Source organism: Anoplolepis gracilipes, chromosome 4 (assembly GCF_047496725.1).
Source record: "Anoplolepis gracilipes chromosome 4, ASM4749672v1, whole genome shotgun sequence".
Classification (NCBI taxonomy): Eukaryota; Metazoa; Arthropoda; class Insecta; order Hymenoptera; family Formicidae; genus Anoplolepis; species Anoplolepis gracilipes.
In genome coordinates, this window is record NC_132973.1 from 13,116,288 (window position 1) to 13,130,394 (window position 14,107).

Sequence of the window (14,107 nt, forward strand, 5' to 3'; positions counted from 1 at the left end):
TAAATTATAATAAAAATCGATTTACACAGTCAATATTTGTAATAGAATTTTCTTTAATTGATATCATTTTCGATAATTTCTAATGATAAATATTGTTTGTATAAATCCATGAAATATCCCGTAAAAAGTTAACCTCGGCGGTATTATTGACGTGTACATTTAAGTCGGTGTATTTTCCGAACACCCGAGATAAAACCTTGGAATGTTTATCTTCATGCCTCACAGCTCTGTAAACGATTTACGACGATTTGACATCTTTGCTATCCATTATTTCTGCTGCAAATTTTCCATTATTCTGCTATTTCCTTTTTCTGCAACGAGTGTACGAGATTGTAAAAATGTGTACCTTCTAATTGTAACAAACAAGTTTTTTGGATCCTCATATCTTGTAAATGATAAGTTCAACGAAATGTCTCCGGCTAATGAAACGCTGCCTTAAAAAAAAAGCGTACGTACACACCTCTGTTTGCAGAACAGTTTTACGCTCCGCTTAGAAACTTTAGGTTAAAATTGCCGTGCAACATAACGCAACAAAAACAATCTTTTAACACTTTGCAACTTTTGCTGAGTGCGACCCTGTAAATTATTCCGCACAAAATTTTTATTATCGAGAAAGAAAAATTTTATATGTCAAATTAACAAAAAAAAGAGAAAAATGGAAATACGTGTAAAACTGTATCGTAATTTTTTAAATCTTATTAAATTAATTAGAAAAATAATTTTTTTTTTTCTTTTTATATTACATTGGGTATATATTATATTCTTAATATATTTGGCATTTAAAAAATTGCTCTCTTTTTCTCGCCAGTATTTTTCACTCGAAAAAAAATTTAAGTCTTTAACATTCTTTTCTCGTACTAATTCTCGCGTATTAATTCTCATTCCTTTCGTGCATTGCAGATAAGCTGAAGGCAGAAATCGCGATAAACGTGCACCTGGATACACTGAGGAGGGTCGAAATCTTCCAGAACACGGAGGCTGGTTTCCTGTGCGAGCTGGTGCTGCGATTACGGCCCGTTCTCTTCTCACCCGGCGACTACATCTGCCGCAAAGGTAAGATCTCGGGTCATAGTTCTTTCGAGAGGCTCTACTTCCTCTCGAAAGAGAAGAGTACTTGGATGGTAGGTCGAATGTTTTATGCAAACTCTCCTTATACTCCACTTTACCGGGGAAGAGAATTAACACCATAAATTAGAATTTAGATATAAAAAATGCGCTTCGGTTAAAGCAACGCGTCACCCTCGCCCATTTCCGTTTACGGCCCCTCAAGGATACGAACCCTAGAACACTCCAGAGTCTTCTTGCTCCTCGCGCGCTCGATCTCTCCCTCTGAATTCAATGTGCTCTGCTTATGGGGAACGTAGTGTTGGAAACACGCCAAACGATGTACTGGATATGAAAAATGATTGTACGTTCTCTCTCACTCTCTATCTTTCTCTCTCTGTTTCTATGCCGTTTTCATCACTAATAGCGTAAGCGGAAACCCGCCAAGGTGAATATTTCTATTCTATAGCTGAAGAAGTAACTGTTGCCACTCGGTATCAATACGGGGAAACGAAACACGTGTCTGCGTAGCTACTTCAGTATAGTATAATATCGCACAGAGAATCAGTTCGTAAATCCTCTGACGACCCTATCGTGTTTAATATTCTCTCAACGCTCTTTAAAATTCTATTTTCTTTTTATACAATGAGATTGAATATATCGTTACAAAATGGCGCTTCTACCAATTTATGTTTCTATTTGTCATAATCATAAAGTATTCTTTAATATTGTGAAATGTGAAAGAAATTTTTTTTACTTATATCTGCCTTGCGAAACGATTCCCGATTATTTATGTTCAGAAAGCAATTGTTTTTTTGATATCAAGATATCTACTTGGAACTTTTTTCCAGAATTTTTTTAGAAAATATATAAACATATATGTATATATATATATTTTTTTTTTAACTCAGCTATATCCCTGAATATATTGATAGCGCATAAAAGCATCGAATAGCGAAAAAACACGAATATCGAGAACCGAATCATTTCTTTGTCTTTCGTTCACTTTGCCTTCTCGTGATGGATTTTTTTATCGCTAGTAAAACTACCACCGTATGTACCCGCGAATGCAATGGTTATTCCTTCCAATGAGCAATGTCTTCTCTTTGATGGGTAACTTTACTCCTCGCGTATCACGTCGCGCGATTATGGTCGGAATTATGACGTACCATTACTACTTGTCTGACAACCAACGCCAGTTCCTTTCTCTTTCTCTCTGTTTGCGTGTCACGAGCGTTGATACTTCTTTTAAAGTCAATTTTTCTCTCTAATAGTTGATAAATTTTTACGTTTTACATATTATTTCTCTCTTTTAATCTTGAAAAAAAAAAAGATAATGACTGGATTATACGTGCATGTTAAAATCTTAATAAGCTCTTACTATTATTCCATTTTGTTTTTTCTTGTTTCTACACCGAGAGATATGTCACGGTTAACAGTGGTGGTAGTCATGTGGGGATAATAATACGAGCACTATTATTATATAGTATATACAGACATATACATATACTAGCTTTCATTGTATATCTTGAAATACATCGACGGTTGCAATACTCCGACTAATGAGGCACTGAGAGCTGATTATTTTTCATAGATTCATAAAAAACATGAATAAAAAGTTGGATTTCATATCAAGTGCATTCATAAATTTTTTCTCTTTTAAAATGAAAATATGATATTGTTCTTTTATATATTATATATTATTATATACTAGGCTTCATTATATCAAGAGTTTCAAGAATATATTAAAATACATGCAAGTGTCTTGATTAAATTGGTCACCGAGGAGTAAGAAGCGATGGAAGGAATAATTAATTAATCGGATGTGACTTTTGCGTGATTACAGGTGAGGTGGGAAAGGAGATGTACATAGTGAATAGGGGCCGACTGCAGGTGGTGGCCGACAACGGGAAGACGGTGCTCGCCACCCTTAAGGCGGGTTCCTACTTCGGGGAGATCAGCATTCTCAATATGGGGACTGCAGGTAAAGAGTGCGGTAAATATTCCAAACGGACCAGGGGCCCGTGAGCTGTCCCCCTTCGTTTTTCACGATCACGTTTTCACGTTTCACGTTCTTACCACTCTGTGAGAGGGCAAGCCGTCGAGCCGGTATGAGCCGATCTAAAAACGATCTCTCTAGCAATTTTTCACTATCTCTCTTTTTTCTGGCAGACTTGTCCCACTTGTCGATCTTCACCTTTTAATCGCGATTGACGTTCGTGCAACGACAGCCGCATGGTATAGATCTCGCACCGTAAAAAAAAAAAAAAACAAATATATATATACATATCAGCAATTAACAATAGAAATTAATTCTTAAGATTTGCATTAGAAACAAGAACAAGATTTAACAAAAAACCGGAATAGATTTTTTTAAATGATTATACGTAATAAAGATTCGATGAAGAATAAGAATTATTTGAATTGAAGGTTTCTTTAATAAGCTCTACGTTGATATATACTTTGCGCATCTCATTGTATACCTCATTATTGTTCACTTATAATTGAGAACGATGTATTATTTCTTGTTATCTACGAGAATCTCGATATTTGTTTTCGACAGGCAAGATACGGGATAAATATTATATTATTAAAAACTTATGCCGAGAGATTTCTTTATTTACTCCGGGATATTTTCAAATTCATAATTTAGATGTGTACACACTACATATAGATATTAAATAAATCATCGGAATAAGCTAAATTTTATTCTTTCTATTTGTACGAGTACAATAATATCTTTTCATAAAGAGAATATATAGCTTTCTCTAATTTAATTGTGATTGACGTTACATTATCTATTTTGAACGATTTTGTTACTCGTACGCGATACTTTCCCATCATCGCTGGATCTGTCGCAAACAGAATTTATCATAAATTTAGTGTGAAATCTAATTATTTGAATCGAGTTTTACTCTTTTCACATGCATTATTCAAGTGTAAAATGGAAATCGAATAATCGCTTTTTAAATATGAAAAAAACGGAATTATTTCTTTTTCTCTCTAATAAAAATATAATAAATTTAAAAAATATCAAGACAAACGAGTTAATCCACTAAGCGTTTTATCATTGATATGCACAGTAATAAAATATATCAAATAACCCGAGAACAATCAGAGCCGACTAATGCAAACTCAAATAGTTAGTATACGCATTCGCCGCGTGCACTTTGACAAAGAAGAAAGAAAACATTACTCTTTCGTTTATATTCCCTAGAATAATTTAATGGACGTGATAGAAAAAGCCGACTTTCAAAGCACTTGTCCCAATCACTTGTGCATCTTGCGGGAGTTTGTCCCTGACGAGAGTGAAAAGAGATTGGCAATGCAAAGTATCGCTTCAATTTCTCTGCATCGACAATCTCATTGCCTCTGTCTATCAGGATGAAGCCGTCGGCACGTGCACATCGTCGTGCGGGATCGATAGCAGTCTCATTCTTGTTTTCGAGGACCAACTTTCTCTCTCTCTCTCTCTCTCACTTTCTTTTTCTTTTTCTCTTTCTTTATCTCGAATGACTCCTGAAATGAAAAAAAAAAAAATAAGCGCCCAATGGTCGTCAACGTGTACAAAGAGTCGCCTCGGAAACGGCACGAACTTTATATTCTTCTATCAAAACTCCTTTCAGAAAACTTTTTTTTCGAATGAACGTTGCATTCGCCGTGAAGAAACTTTGGATTAATAAGAAGCGTACTTTAGCCCCATTTGAATGATCTTAATCCACTTTAAATTGAATTTTCTTTTCGTATATTTTCGGAGCGCGCGATCTTTGCGATGTTATTGAATTTTAAAAAATTTAATTCTTTGTAATACTCTATTCTTTTTTTTTAATAGTTGATAAAGAATTTTGCCTGTTTACGCCAGCGGCTGTCCTGGCTTATTTTCTCGACAAACGCAAACTCGATTATTCGGTTATATTGTATCTGCAAAAAACGAGGCAATATTAACGGAAGTATAAAAAGTTTTTCATATACGGTAGATAACAAGGTATTCATCGTTCCAAGATATTTCCGTGGATTCTGCAGGCGCTTCAGCCAACATATCAATCGCATTTGAATTTCGCTCATGCTTGCATCAAGTTAAAATTTTTAACCCGATCTGCTTATCCAGTAAAAACAGTAACTTTAATCGAATTACGTAAACACAGTAGCGGCGGAGTAGGTCGTTGCAAGATCGTCGGCGCATCTCGAACAAGGCCCGTGACACGTATTGCCCTTTAGTCTCCACTTTCAATCTTTCTCACGGCTACTGTACTTCATTTTATATTTTATGAGATCGACCGGAACGACCAATTGAATTGTGACGCACGTTGTAAAATATTAAATTGCGTCTTTTTCTTTTTGTACGACTTCACGCGATCACCGCGAGTTTTTGGCGACACCTGTGTTTATAGAAGAAAAAATAAGAGACTAAAAATAAATAAAAGATTATATTGTCGTTTGATAACGCGTCGGGGATGTTATTTGTTAGCTACTTTTTTTTTTTTTTTTTTTTATTCGAAAATACATATAGGTGCGTCAGTCGAACGAAACAGTAGATGGGGAGCCAGCTTCTCGCGAGGCGTACCGGTCGATAAAATTTTGATGAAAAATATATATTTTTAGTCATTCTCGTGTGCACGCGCGCGCGCTCACACACACATAATTTCTATTTCGCTTTTGTAGTTCTATTATTAGAAGAAATGGCTTAGAACTCTGGATCAATTCAGATTTTAGTCTCGCCCTTTTCAGCATCATGTCTTTAATTCTCACAATCGGTGCTGCCACGACACGCTGGGATTGTCACATGTTTTATTATATCATTTGCATATTTATTAATTGTTACGTATCTGTAATAATTGAAGAATGGCATTTGTAAAAAAAAAGGCTCAGGCTTGCGTTTGCTTATAAATCAGTAGCGCCAAAATATTTCGCATTATTTATAGCTCATACTATTGATTTATTGTTAGCTCTAACATAAATGGGTTTTGATCGTCCATAAAAATTACGATTATATACGCTCGATCATCATTTACAAATGCTTTCTACGATTCATTTCCATTTTCATGCGATATTACCATATTACTATTCATTGCACTGTTCACATATCTTTCTCACAGTTTGTCACCATTATTCTACCTGACTTAGGCTATTATTGATGATTGTAATTTACTGCTGTGATGCGTGCTAATTTCGTATACGGATATATTGACCTGCATTCGGATCCGCCAATTATATTATCACATATATTTATATACCTATATATATATATACATATGTATGTATACACATACAATTTGATTATGGTAGTTTCTGGCATCCTCTATCTTAATTTAACTTTTCAAACACCAGATCTATTTTGAACTTATTTTGATCTTCTCTCTATCCATGAAGGAAAATAGTCTATTTTATCATTTTATCTTCATTATTAATTATTTAAATACATGTGTACATAAAAAAAGAGGGGAAATTAACAGTGAAAGGCAAAATAGACTATCTTCCTTGAGCAGTATACATATATTCGCTATCAAGCATCAATATATACGTTATATTGTCCATTGCATATTGCCTATTAATATTATATATAACAGCAGGGCAATGCATCTTACGATGCATACTGATAGAATAGAACTGAAGAAGAGATTATTGCCGAAAAAAATTGCAGCAAACATTTTGATATACATTTATTATTAAAATGTACGATATATCACGAGGTAAAACCTGCACGTCCGCTTGCATCCGTATTTTCGTGAAAACATATCGTCAAAGCTTATTCTTCCGACTTTCCGTAAAAAACGTAAAATTGTTACTTAAATGAACAATCGAATAATAATGTATTTTGTTAGAATATTAAAAATATCGACAAAATTTTATCTAATACGTGTTTCAAGATTTTGAAAAACAAAATCATAGTTTAAAGTCCGAAAATATATATCGGAATATACTCGCAGAGGAAAGAGTTACTTAAATAAGTAATTCAAATATTTTAGAAATATGGAAAGAAAATTTATATTCTCTCAATTTTTTGTTATGACAAAAAATATAATTGTAATAATTACAATTGTTGTGTATGTATATATATATATGTACAAACTTTTTTCTTAACGTTTCTAAGCGCGTTACGATATATTTGACCGAAAGCGGATGAAGCAGGTTCCGTTGCATTCAAGACGTAAAACTTTCTGAATAATATATGACGCGAGTTGTGGAAGCTATTTATAATTCCCTTCGTGATAGAGAGAAACGCATGCCGGATACTACAATTACAGTAAAGATATACACATACAAATACGAAAGCATAATTTTCAATCAACGGTAGAGTTCTCCGTCGCCTTAGCTTAATTATTACGATTTGTATTACGACTCAGGTGCATTCGTAGCATACTAATGAAGCGAGACTTCCAAACGTAACATTTATCTAACGGTTAAATCTTCCTTGGAAATATATAAAGTTTACCTGGCTCGTGAGTTATTGTTCGTGTTTTGAATGTCTGTCTAAAACAATTACCTCGTTAATTATGCGTTTCTTTTACACGTTGGTATATAAAATATCGTTGACACCAATTAAAGTTGCAAATAATGGCTCGGTTGCATAATTGTCACATTGCACAAACTACTTTATTGGTATAGTTTTTGAACGAGTTTAGTTTTCCTCGCGTGCAGAAAAAAGACCAAAAATACTGCATTTAATACCGCGAAAAAATACGAAAAAAAAAAAACATCCGATAAATACAATAAACCGTGCAACAATTAATTCATACCTATTATTATCAATCATTATTATTTATCAACGGACAAACGCCAGACGATGAAACATCTCTGTTAAATAGCCGGAAATACGAGCCAACGATTTAATCGGATTAACATAGATTTATCGAATCTGAACATAGCTTTTACAGAGCTTATGTAGGACGACATAAAAAAATTGTTGAATGAAAGAAAGTTTACGCGCGTAATCGTATCGGGCGTACAATCGGAACACGTGTATCTCCGGATTGATTGAATTAATCGGCAACACAGCGAATCTGCTATAGAATGCGACGAATACAGATCGACACAGATCGATCACGTGCGCGGTTACATAAGAAAGCTTGATGCATCCCGATAACCAATAAATGGCTACATCGACGCAGGTAACCGGCGAACAGCCAGCGTGCGCTCGGTCGGCTACTCGGACCTCTTCGTCCTCAGCAAGAAGGATATGTGGGACGTGCTCAAGGAGTATCCAGCTGCCAGGGTACGCCTAGAAGCCATCGCTGTCAAGAGGTTGGAGAAGTACAAGAGAGCCCCTCTGGAGAAAGGTGAGTCAAACCTGTCTCGTCTCCGTTCTTGTGCGCATCAAGTATACAAACAGTTATCATATATCTCCTTAACAGCGATGAAGAAGCTCGATGAGGTATCCTTTGTAATGTCTGGTTGGGACCTTCAAAATTCTTGCGTGAAAAATTGAAAAGTTTGTCAAAACTATCTTTAATATTCACCAGACTTTTACTAATAAGAGCGACCGATAAATTAGACAAATTGGACACAATTGTTAATTAAATTAGATTTAAATTAGAAGATAATAAAAAAAACCAATTTATAAGATTCTTTCTTGTCAAATTAGCCGATTAGAAGGTTGTTCCAACTTTGGAAATCTTTTATACTTCTTTGCCCATTGCTATTATATTTTAAATATAAATGTCTCGTCGAATCAAAGATTACTCTTGCAAATTAAGTCTGCGAAACGTATCACGTCTGGGAAATCACGCTGAAAACTCCTTTTCAATTCACTTATGTTCAGAGTGGCGCGAAACAGATTCGAATTCGACAGCAAACGTGTCGCATCTTGCGAGTTGCTTGGCGTGCGACCGAAACACCGCGAATGCCTGAAACTTTCCTCGTTATCGTCGTTAAAATAGCTAGACGTGCGGAAGTTTACGTGCCCTCGGCACAAGGCAAGTTCTTCAGGGCGCGGATGCCATTCGCAGAACTTTGAACCGAGATGGAGAGAATGGAGGGATTCCATCAAGATACGCTCTCGTCGCTAGCATGGCGCATTAACGAATGAACCGACGTGGAACACTCGATTGTAGTTTCGGGCGCGTATAATATGACAGTAGTTAAAGATGCTTTGAAGCGGATATATTGTACCCTCGCGCGACGTTTCAAGGTAGTTAAACTGCATCAGATTCGATTCGACATCTTTGAAGATGTCTGACATAGCTGCTATCGCGAAATTCGTATTGATTCACTTCAACTACTCGATACGAACCAAGTTACATCGCCGATAAGAAACATTTTATTTGTGTAGTCAAATTTTATTCCAATTGAATTTTCAGTCTGCGAGATAAGCAATCCTTCAAATATATTTTTAAATTTCTTGCTTTTCAATTAAAATCGAATCATAATGAATAACTAACTTTCGCGAACCTTTTATCTTTTGATTAACTTTTGCTTGAATTTTATTGATAAGAGATTGAATTAACTCTTTATTTAATTTTATCCGATCAAGATTAATTTTCTCATCTTTCACTCTACGTAACTGTAATTTTTATATTATATAATGAAATATGACATTAAGGAATAATGAAAAGATAGTCTTTTTTTTTCCATTTTCTTTCTTTATCTCTTTCGGGTTTTGTGACGAGACTGTGGTAAAATACATGCACGCGCCTAAAAGAGATCGTGTACACCATGAGTTGACTTGCCTCGAGGGCTATATACTATCAACGTCTCTCTCATCGCTCGCCTTTTATTTAAAAAAAAAATCCGTCGTTCAAAACATTCTTTTCGACCTCTATTTTTGCTGAAAAATTGCTCACGGTACTTTTCCTATCCCCTCTCGTTTCTTCTGTAAACGCAACGATCGTATAACGTGGAATGTCACATATGAAAAGTCAGTTTTTGAAGACTTCTCTTCTAGGGAATGTTTTCGAAAAATAAATGGCATTTAGACGAGAAAAATATATCAATAATAGAAAGATAAAATGTCACGTAATGTCACGTGAAGAGATGTGTCAATACAAACAATTTTTAACACTTTCCATCATCTTCATATTATTTGTGGATCTTCATATTATTACGGATGTAAAAACGGTGTTGCAACAACCTTATCATATGCTATTATCGTTTACATTTTTTGCAAAGAAAAATAATTTCTTTTTTTCTTAACCTTGCCTGCTTAGACTTTATTCAACTATGAAGAGAATAATTCCATCCCTTTTTCTTTCAAAACTACAAGGGAAAAGCGACTGTACTAATGTTTTACCGCAGTTCTCCGTAACGGTGCCATGCTCGAAAGTTTGGTGCGTAACACGACGAACTTCGCCACCTCACACCGCAGGGTGAGCAAAAGGGTGGCTGCTTTTGCGCGCGCGCCGTAGTTCCAGATTAATTAATTAAACTCTCTCCCTCTCTCTCTCTCTCTCTCTCTCCGCCTATTACTAACACGCGAAAGTCTTTTGAACGAGGCGCAACGAAATCGCATCTTCACTTCGCTGAGCTCTTTCAACGCCACCGTGCTACGTGATCGTCGATATTTCCACGTTAGTGTCTTTGAAGATTTTCGGTCATTGAACTTCAGTCAAGCGTTTGAAAGATATATTCCAAAGCGTGGAACTTTTAATAGACACTTAACGCTATATTCTTCAATATGAACGAGCACTCTTTTCGATCTTAAGATGGAGCTGTAAAATAAAGAACTCTGTCGTTAGCTTCCAAGTACCATTTATTTGTTCCCTTATAAGCAATAATAAAAAAAAGATATAATCGATATAAAGCGTGTTATTTCTAATTTTTTTTCTTAAGAATTATAATGAATTATAATATTTATGTATTTGCATCGTGTACTTTTATTTTAAAAATTATATTTTAAACTTTAAATAATTTAACAGCGAGATTTTTTATAAAATGTTGTAAATAATTATTTAAAAATTAAATATTTATTATAATAATAACTTTAGAAGTAAGTTATTTATTTATATTGTTGGCTAAAGAAACTCAAGTGAAAGTCGAAATGTCCCAACTATATTGATGTTATTATTATAATAAATATTTAATTTTCAAATAATTATTTATAACATCTTTTATAAAAGCTCGTTTTAGCTCTTATATTAATATAATTTTGATTGTTCAATATACGAGCGTAGCGAAATTCTATATTATTTTTTTTTAACGATTCTTTCAGCTAGAAAAATTGCGCTACCTTAATTACAAATTCACTATCATTGTTTTATTTTTTTTTCCATACGTTTCATTTGCCCAACCGTGCAGATAGCACGGTAGATAAACGTGAGATGAAATTAGACGGTCTTGTTACGGTTTAATGCATAAATATCACAATGGACGAATTTTTCTATCTCGATATCTCTATCTTGAAATTTACTCATTCGTATGCGAAATGTTTTCATGACCTAATTCTTCGCACATGTAAAAGCGCGAAGCGAAGAATGAACAGGGTCAGAGGGTACTCAGCAACGAAAGTCGATGCCGCGTTGATGGAGATAAATGGCTGCAGAAGTCCCCAGTAATTCTTTCCTTCCGGGCGTCTCGTTGATCCGAAATACGCGGAAACGACGGTCAGAATACATACCGTGATATCAACGTGGATCAACACCGGCCTATAGCTCTGCGTACAAGGTTGAAAGCCCTCTAGCCCTCTAGCCCTCTTTCTATTTTTTGGTAAATAAATATGCGGATATACACAAACGTGTCCCTGAACCGCTATATGTGCCGTTCACCCATAAATGTCAAAAGACAAAGAAAAATGGAGGAAAATATTCGACATCATACATTCTCAAATTAAAATGAATTTATCCTTTAGTGTGAAAATACGAAAGAGAAGTATACGATTAAAAGAATTGATTGAAACACTAAAGAATTAAAATATGTATAAGTCTAATAGAATCTAATAATAAGAGTCAATCATTTTAAACAGGCATTATTTTTTTTATACACGATTACAAAAAAATTTTATTTTTCTATTTACATCTTCCGTTTTTTCTTTGTTTATAAGAATAATAATAAAAAGAAAATAAAAACTAGATATAATTTTCAAACGCCGTATTTTAAAAGCCATAAAGACGGAGCTGAATGAAATGTGATATACTTGGAGTATCTCCTTGAGAGGGATATCGTTTCGTTTCTTTGGAAAACGCGAGCAATCGCCAGTCCATCGTTGCATTTTCCGATAATCCGCTTACAGAGTGCGTTGTAGAAACTTATTTCGTTTGTAAACTCTCTTCAAGCGCCATTCATCACTATCAGAACGCTGGACTTTCACTCGGTGCTCATCCCGCGCATCGGGCGCAGCCAATGTGCTTTTACGTCGGTCGGGATGACGTATGAGAAATTAGGTCGCTGTAATAAGTGTAATGCGTAGCGTGAGTTACGGCGGCGAGTTATAAGGGAGGAGGAACAAGTTGCACGCGTATGCGATGCCAAGAGATACGACGAACTTATTGATCCGCCGTTGGTATCGGGGTGCAACGTACTTTAATTAACTAAAAAATTAAAAAAGACACGTCATAGCGTATTAACATTATAAGTTTTTAAAAATGTACACGATACTTGGCACATTTCGTAGATTAAGCTCTATATCTTCCAAATGAAAAACTGCAACTTCGCAAAAAGTTACGAGTATATATTTGCACTAACGCTAACTTATATACTTTTATAATAACTATAAAGAATCGCGCACACATAACAGACTCCGTGCGTCAAGGAAATAACCATTTTTTTTAATCCGCCATCGAGTCTACTAATTAGTCTTTTAATTCACGATTTACTTTGTATGATGTGATATTTAAAAGTCACTCTAATTATCAGAATTTTTATTTTAACTTACTCAAGTCTATACAAACCTATATAATACGATCAGTTGTTAACTGGCTGCTTTCAATAGCCAGAGTTAGTCGTGTCATTCATCGTATGTTATTAAACTTTGACAAGCAATGCATAAATATCTTTCTTTCGCTATTTTCGTTATTTATTATTTTGGATGTTATGTCCTTCAAAACATGATTACGTGTGTTTATCGTCATTTGCAAACAAATAGGTAGTATCATAAAAAATCGAAATATACATAATAACAATCCAAAATTCTTTGACGTTTAATACATCTTTGTAGTGACTCGAAGAATGGTAACTAGTCGAAAGATTATACATTTCCCGACGATCGAAGGATCCACGTCAAAGCGAAATAACGTACCATTGATGTCACTGAATTCTGTCGGTGCGTCGGTTAAATGTCAACACACCCCAAAAGCGGAAATTCGAGAGCACGTATAGATCGTTTCGGGCACGACGCACGTAAACACGATGCCACGATGCATGGCTAACTCGCAATGCGAATGAGTGATATCCTAAATAAATGGCCAGCCCCTCGCGTTGTTTTTTCCCCTATTTCGAAAATTTCGACGACTCCGACGATTGAGCTTTTTACGTGGCGGTTTCATTTCCAACAAGATGGGAAAAAAATCTGATACGATACAATATTACCGAAGCGCCCAAAGCTCTCTTTTTGCGCACCATCGAAGAGATATCGTGGTTTTTTTTTTTTTTTTTTTTTATATGAAGCCCCGTAAAAACGGTTTTATCGAAGACAAAACTCGGTGCTTAAATAAAATATGAATATTACTGTATGTTTGTAATTAATATTTCTAAATATATATACATATATTATCTTTGCATGCTAATTCTTATGCAAAATAAGTCACTAGAGAAAGAGAACAAATTAAATATTTTTCTTGGATTTACATATTCCTTTTAATGAAACTGCGTATTTCCGTTTCTTGCCTTGCATACAACTTATCTTATAATGTTAAATAATGTTTCTTAAACTCGTTCAGTTCTTTTAATAATTTTTACAGTTAATTACTAGAATTCTTTTCAATTAATTTGAATTTTCTTTATTCTTGCAAATTATATTTAATGTTAAATGCAATTAAATTTAATTTAACAAAAATAAGACACGAGGGTGTTGCAGAAACATATCGATTTAAAAAAATAAAAAAATATAATATTTATATAATAATTAGTTTCTAATATTATTAGAAACTAATGTTAATTAAATAGAGATAAGAGATAAAAAGGAATCGAGCATAAA

General features: G+C 34.6%; 1 protein-coding gene and 1 long non-coding RNA gene across 13 annotated transcripts in view; one reads left to right on the plus strand and one right to left on the minus strand.

Moving 5' to 3' along the window:
* Positions 1 to 14,107, plus strand: part of LOC140664565 (cyclic nucleotide-gated channel alpha-3) — a 159,601-nt gene that overhangs the window by 141,780 nt on the left and 3,714 nt on the right. For 9 of the 12 annotated variants that reach the window (XM_072889753.1, XM_072889755.1, XM_072889758.1 and 6 more), the window contains 3 exons: positions 901 to 1,053; positions 2,891 to 3,040; positions 8,154 to 8,321. In XM_072889753.1, the coding sequence (XP_072745854.1) occupies positions 901 to 1,053; positions 2,891 to 3,040; positions 8,154 to 8,321 (471 nt within the window). The remainder of the gene's footprint in view (positions 1 to 900; positions 1,054 to 2,890; positions 3,041 to 8,153; positions 8,322 to 14,107) is intronic. The other 3 variants (XM_072889757.1, XM_072889756.1, XM_072889759.1) reach the window with 3 other exon arrangements.
* On the minus strand, positions 11,101 to 13,334 carry LOC140664576 (uncharacterized). Its single transcript, XR_012046473.1, has 3 exons — positions 12,864 to 13,334; positions 12,110 to 12,360; positions 11,101 to 11,672 (listed from the first exon to the last, which is right to left on the minus strand). It is a non-coding gene; the product is annotated as an uncharacterized lncRNA (long non-coding RNA).